General features: G+C 41.9%; 1 protein-coding gene across 1 annotated transcript; it reads right to left on the reverse strand.

Annotated features, from left to right (window-relative positions):
- Positions 1-2,928: 2,928 nt before the first annotated feature.
- On the reverse strand, positions 2,929-18,177 carry rlf (RLF zinc finger). Its single transcript, XM_036593027.1, has 8 exons — positions 18,016-18,177; positions 12,628-12,782; positions 11,736-11,817; positions 9,612-9,747; positions 9,002-9,204; positions 8,493-8,629; positions 8,132-8,273; positions 2,929-8,027 (listed from the first exon to the last, which is right to left on the reverse strand). Exons 1-8 carry the CDS (start codon positions 18,175-18,177, stop codon positions 3,048-3,050), a joined length of 5,997 nt encoding a protein of 1,998 aa, XP_036448920.1. The 3' UTR covers positions 2,929-3,047.
- Positions 18,178-18,508: the final 331 nt, after the last annotated feature.

The raw sequence follows: 18,508 nt of genomic DNA on the forward strand, positions 1-18,508 counted from the left end.
ATTTTATTATATTATTTCATTATTATCCAATGAATGTTTAAAAGAGAGGGATGTCCTTATCTGATGATTTGTCCTTATCTATTGATCAGAACCTCCCTGTATCATGTATGCCTTTTTAATGAAATTTTAACTTCATTTCAGTACATGTTGATGCTTCATTTAAAATCAAGTGATTTTAATATTGCACTTGCACATTAGAACATGACAGAGGACAAAACATCTCAAAAGTCAATGGAGAACTTTCATGACCTTCTAGTGCTTCAGAGAAGGTCTAATGATTTCTAAAAAACTAAAAAATACATGCCTGGAATTTTGAGTTTTTATTTAAAAGAATTATCGTGATAGTTGAATTTAAGTTCTGAAAGTACTACAGTAACACTCTTATTTCATTGTTAAGTTTTGGTTGGAAAAAATGGGGTTCAAATCCTGAATTGCACAATGGAAAACTGTTCAATCAGAATTGTTTTCTCTGTGGTATCTAGGTATACACAGCCGAGGGAGCTCTCCCATTGGTTAGGACTTCAGGAGCTGAAATGAAGGCCTTACACGTTAGGTTAATTACCAACATAATTAGGAAGTGTCACAGGACTCACGCTTTGATTTACAATGGGACCAATTTTGTGAGGAAAAAAAACACTCTAGTCCTTCTGGAACTTCTAGATACATCACTGACTGTGAATATGAGTCGTAGTCTAAGCAAGTTCCGGTTAGCTACAGCTACAGAGAAACAGGGAATCCTAACCACCACCTGGAAGACCTGGTAGACACCAAAACTGACCCCATCAGATAAACAGCACTTAAAGCTTTCATCTCTGAGAGAGAGGAGAAAATTAAGCTGCTTCAGATCTGAAAACATCCACAGGTATTTCTGTCCATCCTTCCACTGAGAGACGATGACTCAGCGCTGTGGGTCTGAAAGGATTTGTAGCTGTCAAGAAGAACCTCACTGAGAAAAGGAGACAAAGAATATCCGGAGTACAACATCAAAACTGGGTAGATTTGTAGTTTGCGTGAATGTTAAGTCTCTTTGAAGGGGAACATAATATCAGTGAATTTAGTACAGTGCAGTTTGTTAAACACTTCATAAAAAATCATTATAGTTGCAGATGTATTATCATAGTTTTTTATATGTGGCACTTCAGGTGTGTGTTCCAACTTTAAATTAAACTCGCATCTGTTAAATTTCAGAAATACGAAACATCATGATAAATTTCATGTATTGTGAAAAAGTCTAGAAGTATTGTGATATTTTTGCCATATCACCTACCTTTACAGGGACTTGTTATAACAGGTACCGAAATGGGTGTCCTGTTTTCTGCCTAATGTTTCTTCTATTCTGATTCAGTGAATTTAAAATCCCTTCATGAGTTAAATCAGGTGTTAAAGCAAGAAAAGAGCAGCAAACTTCCACGACTGAGGCTCAGGAACATTACCCTGCTGGATAAAATATGTATTCCTATCATGAGCTGATATTAGACAGCTGCTTATTGGCCAGCATTGAACCCAATTGGAGCAAATGCAGATTAAAGTGAAAATCTGCAATCATTCAGATACTTTAGTCTTTTACATCAGAGGTGCCCAATCCTGTAGTTCTACCACCCTGGAGTTGAACCAACACACCTGGTTGTAATGTTCAGATGCCCCTGAAGACCTTCATTACCTGGATCAGTTGTGTTCTATTAAGGCTGGAGCTAAATCCTGCAAGGTGCTACATCTCCAGCACCACTTGTTTTAAATGTGATACTGTTGCCCTCTGGTGGCCACTTAGGTATATTTCCAACATATCGTGAATGGAGATGTTTGATTACTACAGCTTTTTAATAAGCCATAAGAAAGGATCTTAACTCATTTCTATAATCAGTGACAGTATGTGCTGTTTTTCTGCAGTGTGCCCAGTGTACTACTGACAAAGTCTCACCAACTCTCAATACAAACAGGAAACACCTTGTAAACCCACAGCCTGGTCTTTTGCTCCTCATTTGCACATGCCCACGAGGTTGTAGGGTCACATATTTCTCATTTTAGGGTTCAAAGGAGTGCTTACCAGTACCTTTTGTCCCATGTGCCCTTAGGTGAGGACTGTAACAGCACCAGACTCCTACCCAAAAGTCCTTCTGATACAGTGTCAGCTTGCTCTTGTTAGTCTTCAGAGACATTGTTGAACCTCATCAAATTGGACAGGTCCAGTGGTTTCTAAGTCGGTGGCAGCCAATAATGCATTACACATTTGTATTAGATTACAGAACTTGATACACAAATGCGTAGTGGATTATTTAAAAGCAATCCTTATGCAACAATAGGCTCATATAGCAATCAGAAAACAGAAAACAGTAAAGAACAGCATGGATCTCTTATTTAACACAGCCTGAAATTTTGGCCTTGAGATGACCCGAACCTTCCCAGACAACCAAGTTTTCAGAATCCCAACCAGAACAAAATTTATCAACCTGAACCACATCAAGTTTCAAGCCAGTCCGTCAAAACAGTCCAATTCTGGCCCCAACTGACCCATTATAACAAAACTGCAGAAAGTACTACCAAAATAGAAAGCCAGGGCAAACTCTCTTCAAACTGGGAGGTACTACAGTGGGCAGGCTGTGAGTCACAAAACTTATAAACTTTTAAAAAGCAGTTTGATCACACCATTGTACTGTAATATATATCCTCTGAGAACCAGGAAGAATGAAATCGTTATAGATGCTGGAAAGAAATGACTTTCAGAACACCTCTATAATAGATAATTATATCAAAACAGTGCTAGAATAAATTAATGAAAAAACACAACAAACTTTTCTTTTTCCAGTTTTTTTATTGGATCTTATTTACACATATAAACATTTTTTCCTTGTATGGCAATCAAGGTACTTAACCTTGCAGTTTGGCAAATAACAACCAAATTGTAATAATGGCGTTATACTGTGGAAGTCATTCAGATCAAAAAAAAACAAAAAACAAAAAAAAACATACACAACAACAATAATAATAAAATAAAACTTAAAACAGTGGGCAAGAGTTTTACCTGCCTTAAAATAGTCCCAAGCAGCAGTTTATGCTTTTGTTTCAGGGGGTAGGAGATCAAGAAATGAAGCAGAAGACTTATGTCTTTCTAAAACTACCACAGGCTTAAGAAACTGAAGCTGTTTTATAGCTTGGTCACCACAGCCCCTCAAAGCCCTTTCCAAAATAAAACGCAGGTTCTGGATGGAGCTGCACTCCCCTTTAGAGAGCAAGGGCTTAAGGTGTAACGATCGAGACTTTTTACCACGGGAGATGACAGGTCCTCTTTGGTCGTTCTCCTTGACTGAGCCGTTGCGTCGGTGAAGATCACGTCGTCGGGTAGGATCTGGTTTATAGCAGGTGTTCAAGACCGCCACTGTCCGCACCTTGTCGCATCGCAAATGCTCTTCCTTCTCTTGAATGAACTTCAAGAACGAGGACTCGAATCCCAAAGGTTTGTAAGTTGCTATGTCAAACGCCTTTGGAGACAAGCTGTGCGTCACTTGATCTTTTTGGGCTGGTGGATGAGGCACAGCGGGTAGTGGCTCAGAGAGTTCCGAATTTTTCCGCCTGAGGGGCTGTCGTGTTGGGGTAGGATTTGCGGGTATACAGATGGTAGTAGAGACACTAACTGGTTTGCTTTCTCTGCCCAAAGGGTCTTGTGAAACATCGTCAACAGTTATTCTAAGCTTGGATGGTGGAGAAAGGTCTAGCGGTGGCGGGGGCACAAGGGGAGGAGCTGGAGACTCTGTTTTTGGCCACTCCTCCTGAGACAATTGCTCCTCCTGAGATGGGCTCCCCTGGTCAAGAAGCTCAACAGCACGTCCGTTAGATTCCCCATAAAGCACGTCATCCGCAACAATCAGTACACTGCTATCAGGAGACAGCTCCCCTGAGAATTCTACAACCTCCTTTCCCATCGATTCAGTTTTGATAGAATGGAGGCTCATAGGCAAGGACGGGCCTCCTGGATTCTCAGGCTCAGCTTGATACTCCATTTTGAGGACACCATTAGGAACTCTTGCCAAATCGGGTAAAGCAGACATTGCCGATTTCTTTTGTATGAGCTCTTCCAGCTTCTCAGCTGTATAAAAGAGCTTGTCCTGATTTTGGGACAACATGGAACGGACCATTTTGTGAACTCTTATATAATGTCGACGCATACTTTTGATACTTGAGACCACAGAGTCACAGTTCTGCACCATGCAAGGGTAAGCCACAGGCAAGCAACGATCTTGGCACATCTGCAAAGCCTCCTCAGGTGTTCGATAGACAAATTCACCCCCATTTTTCTTGGACTTTGGTTTTACACATGGCTCCTCTTCTGGTGCTTCTTCAATAGGTTCAAAGTTCTCAGTCTGACTAGTGTCACAATCTGTACTGCAGCACCTTAAAGACTGCTTGAGGGGTATCCTTTGGGACACCTTTGAAGACTGAGAGGAGGATCTGATGATCAGCTTTTTTTGGCAGCCACTGTTGGATCCATCTCTCTTGTGGGAGCTTTGAAGACGCACCACAAGGGGAATGGAGTTGTCACAGCGCCTGTAAAAGATGTGCTTTTTGAAACTGCTGAACTTGGAGTGTAAATGTGGGGCTGAAGATAGGGCTATGGGCTTCATCGGAGTTTGGTTCTGATGCGTCTGATTGGTGTGACGCAAAAGGCTGCTCTTCAGGTGGTAGGTAGCATTGCAATTCGCATAGGTACACCTGAATCTCGGAATGGGTTCCTCCGATACTTGATGTTCTTTGCGGTAGTGTCTGTTCAGACTAGAGAGGTGATTGAACTGCTTATTACATCCATTGTATTTACAATGGAAAACATCATCCTCCTCATCCCAACACACCTGGGAGGTGTTGTAGTGGTGTACATTTTGCAAGTGGCGCAGAAGACTGTACTGCTTCATGAACGCAGCACCACAGCCCTTGTGTACACAGTAGTAGGATTCGTCTTCCCCTGCATCATCCATGCACTTATTCCCTTTTGTTACCAAACGTTGGCTTGCCCTTCTCTCCTGCACGACTCCATCTAAAGCAGTTTTGCCCTCAGCAGGGCCATGTTTCAACAATGACGGCTGTCTACTCCTTGGTTTCTTGTCTTCACTCATAATTTTGTCATCTCTTCTCTCCTTCTTACCCACCCACACCATCTCTCTCTCTTTGTTCAGAGGTCTGTCTTTCAAAGTGGGAACATTCTTTTTCTCCACAGGAACCTCTTTTGCTTTCAAAGATCCTGAACCTTCTTTGTTGTTTGGTTTGGTTGGAGCCTGCAGATCAGGAGCATCCTCAGCCTTCTTTTTTGAAGATCTCAAACTTTCTTTGTTGTTTGGTTTGGCTGGAGCCTGCAGAGCAGGAGTATCCTCAGCCTTCTTTTTCAAAGAGCAGTTTGTTTGTTCTGCAACTGCCATGTTTTTGTTATGCTTAAGGCGATAATGAGCCTTCAGCTCTTTCCTTTCTTTGTAGCCCTTAGAGCAGAGGTGGCACTTGAAAGGCCTGAACTTGAGAGGATTAAAAATATCCTTCTGTTTTACTTCCTCCTCGCTATATTCATGCTTTGTGACATAGTGATGCACCAGTGCATAGCTAGTGACACTTTCATAGCCACAGCTATCAACATCACAAGTGTAAGGCTTGCTTGGCTGCTGGAAAACAATATCGTCTGTCTGATTACCATAGTTGGGTTCTCTAGGTGAAGGTGGTGACTCTGCCTTGCAAGGTGATTCTACCTTCCACAGCGGCCTCTTTGAATCATTAGGTGCCTGCTGAGATTTGATTTCGATTTTGTTGGGTGTTGCTTTGGCAGGAGACTTAACATTTGAAGTAGTGGAAGAGGACACCTGTGGCACTTTAGATTCTGAACTATGTCTACGGGGATTACGTCGAACACTGCTGGAGACGGCAGAATTAAGGCTTAGCTGACTAAGGCCTAGCACAATTTCAGTCAATGCATCACTGATTTCTGAGTGACTTGTACGAGCACTGAGTTTTGAGGAAGATGCTGATTCACACTGCACAGAATCTATTGAAGACAAAATAACATTTTCCTGACTAGATCCCTGGATGGATGGACAACTTGGACTCTCGTCTCGACTGCTTTTATTGTCTTTAACAAACTTGTCCTTTGAATGGTCTTCATTTTCTACTTTGCAAACCTTGTTCTCTTCTTTAAACTGATCAGGATGGACAATTTTCAAGTGCTTCTGGATCTCTCTTGCTTTGTTAAAGGTCCTGCCACATTTCTCCAGGCCACAGGTGAATTTTTTACCATCAAAACAGACAGCAACACAAGTCAGTGAACCCTTGGACTCTTTGCATTCCAAGTGTCGTGATGGCGGGAGTTTGTTTTGTGCCCCATTCAACAATTCCTTTTTTGACTCTTGGGACACTTTACAACCATCATCGTCCTCTACAATGGGAAGCATAAGTTTCCTTTTTGCTTTCCTCTGTGCCTCAAAGTCCCTCTCTGAGAAGGTGATGCCATGGGTTTCTAAGTGCTTCAGGAATTCCTTACGACAGTAGTAAAACTTCTTGCAGCCTGGACCAGTGCAGGTATATGCTGCATCGCGGAAGTGCTGAGCCTCATGGTGATATAGCTGACCCAGGTCACAGAAGGAGAGACTACAGCCCTTGAGTTCACAGTGGTAGGCGAGCAGAAAGCCATGGCTGTGTTTGTGTGCAAGGAGTTCGTTGGTGGTGTCGAAACGGCCACAGCACCCTGCGACCACACACATGTACGGATGCTCTCCGTAATGCATGCGACGGTGCTGCCTGTGGTGATGGGAACTCATAAATGTTCGGCGACAAAACGTGCACTTCTCCCGACGGTCTTTCATCTCCATGTAATGTTTAACATTTGGGTCTGATTCATCATGCTCATTCTTCAGGTGAACACCCAAGTACTTGTAAAGCTTAAAAGTCCGTGAACAGTCCGTGGCAGGGCATGGATAAATCTCACGATCCTGTAGCTTAAAGTGTTTATAGATGTAATCAAATGTGATGTAATCATCATCATCATCTGTTGGCTTTTTAGGCACAGTGGCAGCTTGCTCCAAAATATGTTCCAACACAACGGGATCATGCGTAGACTGGTAATACATGACTAGGGATGGGTCCAAGGGTATCTGGCCAGGCTCCAGGTCATTAAAATCATCCTCTTCTGTCTCCACTGCAAACTCCAACTTCTTTTTTACACTTATCTCCTTCTTTTTCACTTTCTTCTTTCTCAAATGGCAGACTCTGGTAGGCATTCGAAGGTGTTCTTTGGAATGTGGAACAAGGTCATCTTTACTTTCAAATTTTTGCAGGCACACAGGACATGTCCATACGTCATTCGTCAAGTGCTTTCTCGAGTGATGGAGGAATCGTGGCTCAATCACCTCCTTCTGGCATATCTGACAGAGGAACTTATATTTCTGCCACCTTTTGGCCCTTTCAGAAGTCCAAAGCACCTCTTTCTTTGGAGAGTGCTGAAGCTGTAACTTCTTTGCACTTCCCTGTTGCTGTACCTCAACATTTCCCTCATGCTGCTTGTTCTCCTTTTGTTCGGCATGACCATGCCCATTAGTCTCACATTCATCCTCTTTCTCAGCACATTCGTCCTCTTGAGTCGTCACTGGCTGAGCACCGGTCACATCCTCCACACCCTCACTCTCGTCTTCCTCAGGCTCCAGTCCTAGCAGCTTAATACAATAGTGCTTTAAGGTTTTCCAGTCCCAGAACTCAGGGTCAAATGGCCAGTGGGCTTTGAGAGCAAGCAGCAGCTCACAGCGCAACGAATTAGGGATAATAGCATTCTCCTCATCATACTTTTGATCTGGACGCCCGTAAAGATCCTCAAGGCTGTCAAACACCTCTCGCGAGGGGCTCAAGAGAAACTCTGTGAGCTGGCAGGCCCGCAGCACCTCAAGATCGTCTGGAAGGAGACACGCCACTGTTTTGCAGACAGTTGTTTTGGTTTCTGTGTCCTCTTGTCTTGGAAGTTGAAGGGCTTTGACACAAAGTTCGACTGACACTGCCAGACCAAAGTGCATTGTCTGGAAACAAGAAGCAAAAGGGAGACATTTTCAGTTGGGCTTCTCAGTGTAGATAAAGCCAAAAAAAGAACAGCATGACTCTGGAAATAAATAGAATTTTTCACCTCAGTTTGTATTACTCGGATGAGGAACAGCAGATGGTAGACTGTCTTAGCTATAGCCCCAAACTGGAGGCACCGTTCTAAGAATGATTCGAGGGATCCATCGATTCTTCTCTGCAGCTTGCTCCAAAGCAGCGTCAACTCCCTGAAAGAGAAACACAATGAAAAACAAAGCCCAGATACATTCAGATGTGATAATTCCCACTGCAATCTGCATCAAGTCTGGATAAGCTCTACTGAATGTGGAACAAAACATTAATCGAATATGTGAGAGCTCAGAAGTGATAACCTTTCATGTAAAAATCCTTCACTACACCAAGTACCTAAGCTGGGTTTTAAAAGGTATTATAAGTAAAAAACTTACCAGGAGCAGTACAGGCTTTCTTGCTGTAGTTGCTGGGTGAAGTAAGTGGTACAAAGGATGAAGGCTGTGTTCTCATCACCTTCTGTCTCCATATTGCAAATGATGTCTAGAACATCCTTGCCATCCAGCCTGGAGATCTAACAGGACAAGAGAAACATGCAAAATAAATGAATGAATGGATATTGTTTACATGCAAGTAAAAGACTTTTACGTAAAAGTGTCATGTTGAAGGAGATTATTCTGGATATTCGATATGCATGCATTCCCCCATCTCCCCAGAGGGGCTGATAAGGATAACTGGCTAAACAGCAGGGAGGATAAGTCACTCAGTCTGTCAAAGGGAAAAAACAAAGAAAAATACTGGATTCCTCTCTGAGGAAGATGCATCGCTGATCTAATGTTAGACATGGCTCCGCAGACCTTAATGATGCATCTATCAGGGTCACCCATTTAAAAAACGACCATGAAAATAAATGTAATCATACAGTCAGAGTCACGAGAAGCGTTACCTCCACAATAGCCTCCTCACTGGGCAGCAGTTGGCAAAGTTGTGTGACAAAGGTTTGGCGAAAGTTGGCCTGACCAGACAGCAAGCTGCAGTTGCCACAGGCTTTAGTGAGAATCAAAGCCTTCTCAACCTCTCCTACTTTCTCCAGATGCTTGATCCTCATCTCCAAAAAGTCATCCCCTTCCAGAGCAAGGTAGGCATTCACTGTAGGAGACAATAACGGCATATAGAGGAAAAATCAATGATTTTGAAAATGTTTTGGGGGAAAACTTCGTAACCGATAATTCCACAATGTTTACATCTGACATCGAGTATGTTCATTTAATTTTAAGGTGTCAAATACGTATCGCTTACAAAAATACATTTCCATTTTAGATACAGTTACGATCAAGAGTCAGAATTTTGCTCCATTTCATTGAAGCTGCTGAAATATTGGAGAAAATAATGTCCATTTTATTTTTGTACTTTTATTTAGAGAGTACACTGAGTCTGGACAAACAAAACTCAGGCTTCAGATAAAATCTACAACTGGCTTTACTGGTTTTACCTACTTTTGTCCTACATTTCAGGTGTGGTCTATGTCTAGGCCAAAGTAATAGAGCGCTACAGACCCTCATCTGCATCTGTGGGCTGTCCGGTGAGGAGGGCAACGAGGGTGGGGTTACTCCAGGCGCCACCCTCTCCTGTGATCTGCAGAAGCGCCTGCAGGTCCATGCTCCCGTACTGTGACATGGCTTCATGTGCAGCCTGCATAGAAACACACTGCTGTCTGGAGTCTGCATTCAACCAAAATTATGAGAACAGACCTTCCTGATAACATTCAAATGCAGAACATTCAAATCAGACTGAAGATAGATAAATAAACCTGACCATAAAAATAAATAAATAAATAATAAAAAAATAAAAAAGCTAATTCACTTGAATGAATTTTGTAAAGGATAAGCAGCTGTTATACTGTAAATAGGTATATGTGCACTGTGACTTATCTGGTCAAATAAAATAAAAGGAAAAGAGCGCAGGAAAACAAGGTTTATTGATCTGTAACTACGCAGATACAGAGTGTAAAGAGTTATGCACAGTTCGAGGTAAGTACAAAATAGTGCCATGTGAACTGTGTTCTACAGAGAAAGAAAAGGAAAATGTACTCTGTGTGTGTCTAGATATATCTATGAATATTCATATCCCGATCAGATCACTCATTTAACCTCTACACTTTATATTTAACCTCAGTTTTTAAAGCTGTTTCACAAAACTAAATGTCAAATGTAAACAATGAAACAATTGGGTCCTGTTTACCTTTGTAAGATTCATATTATTTACCTATTCTTATTTTTACCCATTAATTATGCCATTCATCTGTCATTTTGTTATTTTTGTTTATTGATTTGCTGTGATGAGCATATACTACACACACACACACACACACACGCCTATTCATTTGCTCATACTAGCTTATACTCAAGAATTGATAATTTTAGAATTGCATGTTTTTAAGGACAGGCTGGGGACTCATGGGTTCAGGGGCTCTCGCCTCCATCCTCTCTTTCTCCCTCCTCCTGGCAGGGCTCCAGACTGTGCTAAAAATGGTCACAACTGTGACCACAATTATTAATTTGCAAGTAATAAAATGAATTAACTTGTCAGTGGAGACAGGTAGCAACCTTGGATTATTATTTTTTTATGGGTAACTAGTTATTACAATTTTTCTGCATTTATTACTTTTTTGTTTTTCTCTGTTTTCTTTCATCATGTTTCATCTTAAAATGTAACTGATAGGCCATCAAAAAATGCCTGGGTACTGGCAAAACATGACCTGACCTTCAGTGGTCATCTGCTCAACCCCAGTCTGATTCGACAGCAAGCAAAGATACAGCTGGAAAAATGGATTTCTTAACAGGTACGAATCAGTTTTTAAAAAATAAATAAATAAAAAACCACATGGTGAGAGTTGAACGCATAAATGAACACCTAAGGAAACTCCCTTAACCAGCGCAGTGATCTTGTGCATGAAGGAAAACAGCCGCGAAAGAATTCAAAGAGTTTAAAATGAAATTCAACACAGCCTGCAGCCGTGACAGCAGGCGAAGAACCACACTTCACCAAAGTCCACCAAAATTATGCTAATGAAAAAAAGCAGACTAGATGTGTTGAAGAATCAGGCATGGTGGAAAAAGGTGCACTGAAAAGCTCAATGCATATTGTTATCTGGCACATACAAAAAATCAGACACCAAGAGCTTTCTTTATCTTTTAAGAGCCAGAGACTTCTTAAGCTAACTTTTTGTCTGGAGCCCTGTAAATGTATTTACTGTTGTAGATAACAGGTTAGGCTGTGCCCAAAAAAGTAATTAGTGGGTAGCCAAGAGTTGGAGCAATCCTGCTCCAGCCTTTTGGCCTCCCGATTTATTTTTACGTTCATTTATTCTTTCATTTTTTTATTCTTCTTTTTTTATTTTCAACCAACTTAAACCTTTAATCAATGATCTTTCTGCATGATCATTTTCTTTAGCATCATAAAACGTGTTTTTGTCTGCACCAAATCAACCCATGTCTTACAACAAGTAGAGATAGAGATACGTACACTGGAAAAGTAAAACTCGCTGAGAAGTCCTGCAGTTCAGGCAGCACAGCCCCAAGAGAGGCTATGGCTCATTTTGGGCAAAGCATAAAGGGGTACTCTCTATTTTTGACACCAACTGTGGGGAAAAACTGGTGAGAAGCAGGTGCATCTCTCACCTGAACAGAACCGTGGAACTGCAGCCAGGCTTCAATAGGGATTTCATTCTGAGGTACAGAGAGAAGCAACTCAAAACAGCTCCTACAAGAAAAACAGGGCAACATTTAGTGAATGTGACCGTCAACTTGTCTCCGTCCAGAGATCAAATGTCACAGCTGATCATTTCTGACCATAAGGGCTCGAGTTGATTATTTCCAGGTCAATTCAGGTGAAGTTCAATTCATAAATAATTGATTATTTATATATTGTTTTCTGCAGCAAAAACATAGAAGCCTCTTTAATTCTGTTAGCCTAATGCAATCTGTAGAAATAATCTGGGTACAATATAAATGTATATACAAAACACTGTAGTGAATGTAAACATGTTGACTAAGAACTTTAGGACCTAGAACCACAAATTTATCCTGTGTGTGTCAAGAAAAGGATTCATTTTGTGTTACTTCTAAGATACCTGGTAGCATGTTCATGTTTTTAAGGAGTTCTAATTACACACACACACACACACACACACACACACACACACACACACGTGTGTGTGTTTCTGTGTGTATGTGTGTGTGTATATATGTACATCAAAAACACCAGATCTTGGCACGGGCCCACAATTCCCATACAAGTGCATCCCTACTTTAATGTGGCACCAGTGTTTTTGCTGGTGCATTGTGTCCACTTCAACTAGTTTCCAACCCTCAAAAACAACAACAACAACAACAACAACAACAATAATAATAATAATAATAATAATAATAATATTAAATATTGTGATGTGTATTGTTCATCATTAAAATCATGGGGTTACATTACTTCCATTAACAGGTGAGGGTGGACAAACCTGTCTGCCCTCACTTATTAAATCACACAACATATTATGTGTGTGAATGCAGCACTCACAGCGCGAGTCTCTTCAGCACGAGAGCGACGCTGGGAGAATCGGCTGTCAGGTGCGGCCTCGCCGCTGCAAAACAGTTAATGGAGAGACAGTAGACCTCCAGCAAGGACAGTCCGTGCTCCACAGAGTTCCTGCTTCCAGCATAATGCATCAGAGCCTGCACACAGACAAGAGAGAGCAGAAAATAACAGACCGTCATTCAGCTACTCATCTTTACAGGTTAGGCCTACAACTGATTCAATTACAATTCTGTAGGACAGTGGCTCTCCAGAAGTTTCCTGTGTTGCAGAAAGGTTTGAGCAAAAAATCTGGACTGCCTGAGGGTCCCTGAGGACCGATTTAAGAGCCACTGCTTTAGGAAACTTTTCCAACGCGTTACAAAATCTCAAAATTTCAATTCAACACTCCATTACATTATAACTGATTCTAACATTCCCAAATTGATGTATGTGATGTGTCAAAGACCCACACGCAAATGCAATTTTTGACCACGTGAAAACAAATCTTGTCTTCCACGCACACACACACACACACACACACACACACACACACACACACACAAAATATCTAAGCCGCTTATCCTTCTGGGTCACGGGGGCTGCTGGAACCCATCCCAGCAGTCACTGGGCAAAAAGTGTGTCTTCCACACAGGCTCCTTAATTAAATACTTATCCAATACGCCACCATGTGACTAATGAGAACTGTAATGAGAATGAGCTAACAGGTAATAAAAGCTAATAGCCACCAGTTAGCACTGTGGGACAGAAAAATAATAAAGAAAGAGGAGGGAACAGAGAAAGGTACATTAAACTAGATAACATTAAGATAGATGGATTGTACAGTTTAGATCATCTGCAATGCAAAGTTATTCTCTACTGATGTTCAGGGGCAACTAATTCCAACCAAATCACGTTTATTGTCACATCACAGGTGCATAAAAAAAAAAACACACACACACACACAACAACACAACACACACACACACACACACACCACACACTTATATGTCCTAATTTTTTATATATTTTTTTTTTAAATAAACAGTATAATTAGTAAACGGTGATGGGCCTAGCACCACTGCTGAAAACAACACTAGAGAAAACACCGTATACATCTGCTAACACTAACTACCTGAATAACCTTACATTACTTGTTAGCGACATCAGCCTTGTAGCTCCAACTTCAGACACCAAACATGCCCTGGCTCAGTGCTTAAATTTGGGGCAGGGGTAATATAGCTCACATTATGTTTTCATTAAAGTAGTTCTTTAAGGTGTAACCTAATAGTAGATCAGTGTCCAGTTTTGTGAACATGGACTAAGCCTGGTCTGGAACTAAACTAATGATTTTCTAGGGATGCATAGAAATTTCAGCCAGCAAAAAAATGGACAGAAAGGCACTTCCAGTTTTTTTGTTGGAAAGAGAAAAAGAGCTGAAAATTCAGATCAAAGATAAAATAGGCCTACAAAATGATGACATGCCTTGGATGACCAGCTGTTCTCTTCTGGTAAGAACACTGGATTTCGTTCACAAATAGCAGCCTAAACACTGTAAATACTTTATTCTATAATATTTTATTTTATGAAAACATTTTTTATTTATTGTCAACTTTTTCCAGTTTCAAACATTTCCATTTCACTGTGATTCCCATTGACACGCCTTTTTGATCTAGGATTAAGCCAAATCTGGGTCCAGAAAACTGGCCCTATACTCTTAAAAAGGATGGTTCTTCAAGGGTTCTTTAGTAAAGAAAATGGTCCTTGAAAATTCAAAGACCTCTTTGCATGATAAAAGGGTTCTCTGCATCGTTAAATGATTCTTCAGACTGAAGAATGTGCTGTACATGTTTCTGTATAGAACATTTATGAAAAGGTTCTATATAGTACCAAAAAGGGTTCTACTATTCTCACAAAGCCTGTAACAACAAAAGAACCCTTTTTGGTGCTATACACTTTTCAAAGAAGTTCTACGTAGAACATTCTCCATCAATCTGAAGAACACTGATGATGCAAACAACTCTTTAATCATGCAAAGGGTTCTTTGAGTGTTCATGGTTTTATATAGAACCATTTTCTTTGCTCATGAACCCCTGAAGAACCATCTATAGGTGTGAAGGTTTGTTAACAGTCGGTTTGGAACAACTCTGCGCAGAAGGGTCGACCCCCCCAGAGCTCGTCCCTTGATACACAGATTAACAAGCTGCTTCATTAATGAGCCGAGAGTACCAAGCCCTCTGGAGAATATCTTTGAGAAGACTCCTGATAGAACACTTCCACTTCACTCCATCTGCTAGAGTGCTAGAGTGCACTGATTGGACCTTTGGGATCAGAGCGGATGCACCTCGAGCACTATGCGATTTCCCACTTGCTCTTCTTGGCTCTCTCACACAGATAATACACACACAAACTCGTACACAAAGGGAATCCCCCTCGCCACAAATCCTGAACAGAAGACAGAGAGAACCGAGAGGGACAGTTTGGTGGGGCAAATGTCACTCCATATTTAACCCTGTGGGATATTCTTAGGCAGGTTTCGCACCCCTGGGTATTCGCAGCCCTGAAAACCAGATTCAACCAGAGTATGAAAGATACAGCAGTTTCAAGGACGATGGTTAAAAATACACACTTGTCAGCTTTGGAAAGCACCATGTATTCTCCTGCATGGCACATGACACGTTCTGATCCACTTGCATGTCGCTGCCTTTAGGGTTGCAGCGAAAAGTACCAAAAATGTGGAACAAAGTTTCTATAATTTAGGCCAGGGATCACCTATCTTTTCCACAAAGGGCCAGCGTGCCTGCAGGCTCTCATTCCAACCAAGCAGGGGGACACATCGTATAACTAACCAGCTGTTTGAAGACTGAGACCAACTGATTAAACAAGAGGAATCAGGTGCTTCTGCTTGACTGGAATAAAAACGTGCAGCCACACTGGCCTTTTGTGGATTAGATGGGGGACCCCTGATTTAGGCCATCCCTTGCATGATCTCTAAGTGGTCTACCAGACCTAGATGACCTGTCAAAAGAATATATTAGAACATAAAAGAGTTAAAGTTTTGAATTCACAACACAGAATACTTCAGCTGTCTAAAGCGCCAGTCTTTAGTAGCCTGTGCTAAAAACTCCTTGTAGAGATTGATCTACATACGTTTTAAGGAACTGTCTGACCAAAACAATCTGACAAATGAACACATCACAAACTTCTGAAACCAGAACACAATACCTCACTAGCACAGAACTGATCAATAGGGATATGATATCGGTATTACATCTGTATTGGCAGATATTTGCTTAGAGTAAATAATGGGATGGATGTTTAGATCTGACTGACAGTGCAAACTGATACTTGACCTGTTTACTGTACTCAGAATGAGTGTTTGTGATGCTAAAAAAATTAATTTCATTCAATTGCTGCATTTGTAATCCTACAGAAATAAGTGTTACAGATTTACTCCTAATTTCAACATTGTATAAATGTTTACGTATCAGCACTGGCACACACACAGACGTAGACACACACATACATACGTACATACATACATACATATACATATAAATATATATATATATGCTGTATATATAGGCTGTGTAGAATCTGTCAATAAACTTATGCACATCTTTTACATTTTATTGGACCTAAGTGATCTGTCAAACGAACTTTTGAAAGCAAGGCACGGGGATACCTCACCAGACTGGATGAAATCCAGGGCCAGGTTTAAAAGACCTGTGCTAAAAACACAGCAGGCAGAGCGCACCAGGCCTTATCCTCGCTGGGGCTGTCCTACAGGGCCCCCAAAGACCGAAGTGAGGGGGAGCCGTCAGGAGAGCGCAGCATCCATCAGAACAAACGCAAAGGACTGGCACTCACAGCGGTTGCCACAGCAACGCTATGGCTGCTGGTGAGAGAGCTACCGAGCATGTCCTGGTGAAGCCAGTTTCCATTTTGTTGCTCTTTTCAACAAAAATAAATAAATAAATAAATAAAACAAATAAATAAAATAAATAAAACTCACATTTCCAGTTCTGGACACTTAGGAATGGCTAAATTCCCATCATGCCTAGAATGAAAACTCATTTCGATACCCTAATGCATTACTGCATTATTCAACACATTGCATATTATGTCTTTACCTAATGTGCGGTTTGTTCTTCCTGGAAACAAATGTGAGTGAAGTTATTTTTTGCTCCCCTCAGCCAGATGTGCAAAAATAGGCATAAGAGAAAAATAATAAAAAGCTGAACAGAAACCCTTTGGCACGCTTGATTTGAGCGCGACCCTGCACTTACTTTGGTAGGGAACTACGTTTCAGTGCGTGCACTTCTAAAACCAGCCTCCTTCAGACAGATATGAAAATGCACGCATGTTATTCAATGCATAAATTGTATGCTGAGTACAAAACACGCAAAAAGTAATTTTTCTCATTTTTCTTCCTTAACTTGCTCTGCAATCTGCAAAGACAAGATAAGGAAAATTCACAGTCACTTCACAAAGAGGAACAACAGGATCTGGCCATCTACAAGCAAAACTTAGCCTTGCTACGTGACCAAGATCACACACTGTCCCCCAGGTGGGGCACTAGCCCAAGTGTCCTGGAAATAATGAACTTGGGAAAGTTGCACACTCCATTTATAAAACGGCCATGCAAAAATGAATAAATAAGCATGTAAACACAAAAAGGGGAGATCAGGTCAAGGCCAACGCTGCCCAGCAGCATAGAGACAAAAACAGTCGCCCCACCCCACACTAGCCAGCTGGAGAAGCCCCTACAAACGAGACCCCCAGAAAGAACAAAGTACACATTCACAATCATAAGACTGTGTGCACAGGCTGATTAACACAGACATGAAGGAAAGCCAGGAAACAGAACTGAAAGCTAATGCGCACCGCTTCCTTCAGTGCAAAGGTAGTTTGCACGAGGCTTAAGTTGGCTTCCTATTCTCGTTAGAATTGTCGCGTTCCATCTTAAATAGCGCAGCACTGGTGCACCATTTAAGGTGGAACGGGAAAATTGGCATAAGAAGCTGACTTCAGCTTCGTGTTTGCACGGACGGGGGTGAGGAGGGGTGGGGGGTTGAAGGTCTTTCCCAACTACACGCACTCCAACCCACCCAGGAGGCTGCCTGGCCTTGGCTTTGCAACTACCTAAATAAATAAAACACGCGCAGATCTGACCAGAGACGCTCTGCGAACTAAACTAACGCATATTTACACAATACAGCGCATGCATGAACGCCATGAACGCGCACGGGAGCGCGCTGCTGACAGCACAAACAGAAACCCTCCTCCGCCGCCTCTCTGCACCGTTTCTGTTGTGTTTTTTTTTTTTCCTTCTTCTTCTTCTTTCCTGCTCTCTCTTTCTCCCCCCCTCTCTCTCTCTCCCGTTACGGTTACCTGGCAGAAGCTGTCGCAGTACTCGGTTGAGGACTCCTCGGACACGTCCTGGTGCCGTAGCCCGGCCTCCAGCTGCTGCAGCGTGGCCTGCAGGCTCTCCATGGCCCAGAAGGCGTCGTGTTCGGCCGGGCTGCTCCACTCCGCCTCCGCTCCGTCCGCCATCTTCAGCGCGAGCCACGGCGCGTCCGCAGCCCACCGAGTCACGTGGCGCGCGCGGCGGGGGCGTGGCTGCCAAATTGGGTGGCAGGGTTGCCAGGACCTAACAACTGCAAAGATTCTTGAAAAATAATAAAAATGATAACTGTACTTTTTTTTGTAAAGTACGGAGCCCCTAACGTGACGTGGTGATTCATTTTTAATAAGCAGTGGCCAATAATTAATATACGAGGCCACAAATTAACATATGAGGCTACAAATGACTATTTTGAGGCCACAAATTGATATATGGATTGATAACGGAATCAATATATTACTTCATGGTCTCAATTTATTA

Source organism: Colossoma macropomum, unplaced genomic scaffold, assembly GCF_904425465.1.
Source record: "Colossoma macropomum unplaced genomic scaffold, Colossoma_macropomum, whole genome shotgun sequence".
NCBI classification, from domain to species: Eukaryota; Metazoa; Chordata; class Actinopteri; order Characiformes; family Serrasalmidae; genus Colossoma; species Colossoma macropomum.

Excerpts from the sequence above, each read along its gene's own strand:
- rlf (XM_036593027.1), bottom strand. The coding sequence starts at position 18,177 with ATGGCGGACGGAGCGGAGGCGGAGTGGAGCAGCCCGGCCGAACACGAC. Across the intron at positions 8,274-8,492 it reads GAAAGCCTGTACTGCTCCTG|GGAGTTGACGCTGCTTTGGA; the intron begins GTAAGTTTTTTA and ends TTTCTCTTTCAG. Across the intron at positions 8,028-8,131 it reads TCCGAGTAATACAAACTGAG|ACAATGCACTTTGGTCTGGC; the intron begins GTGAAAAATTCT and ends TCTTGTTTCCAG.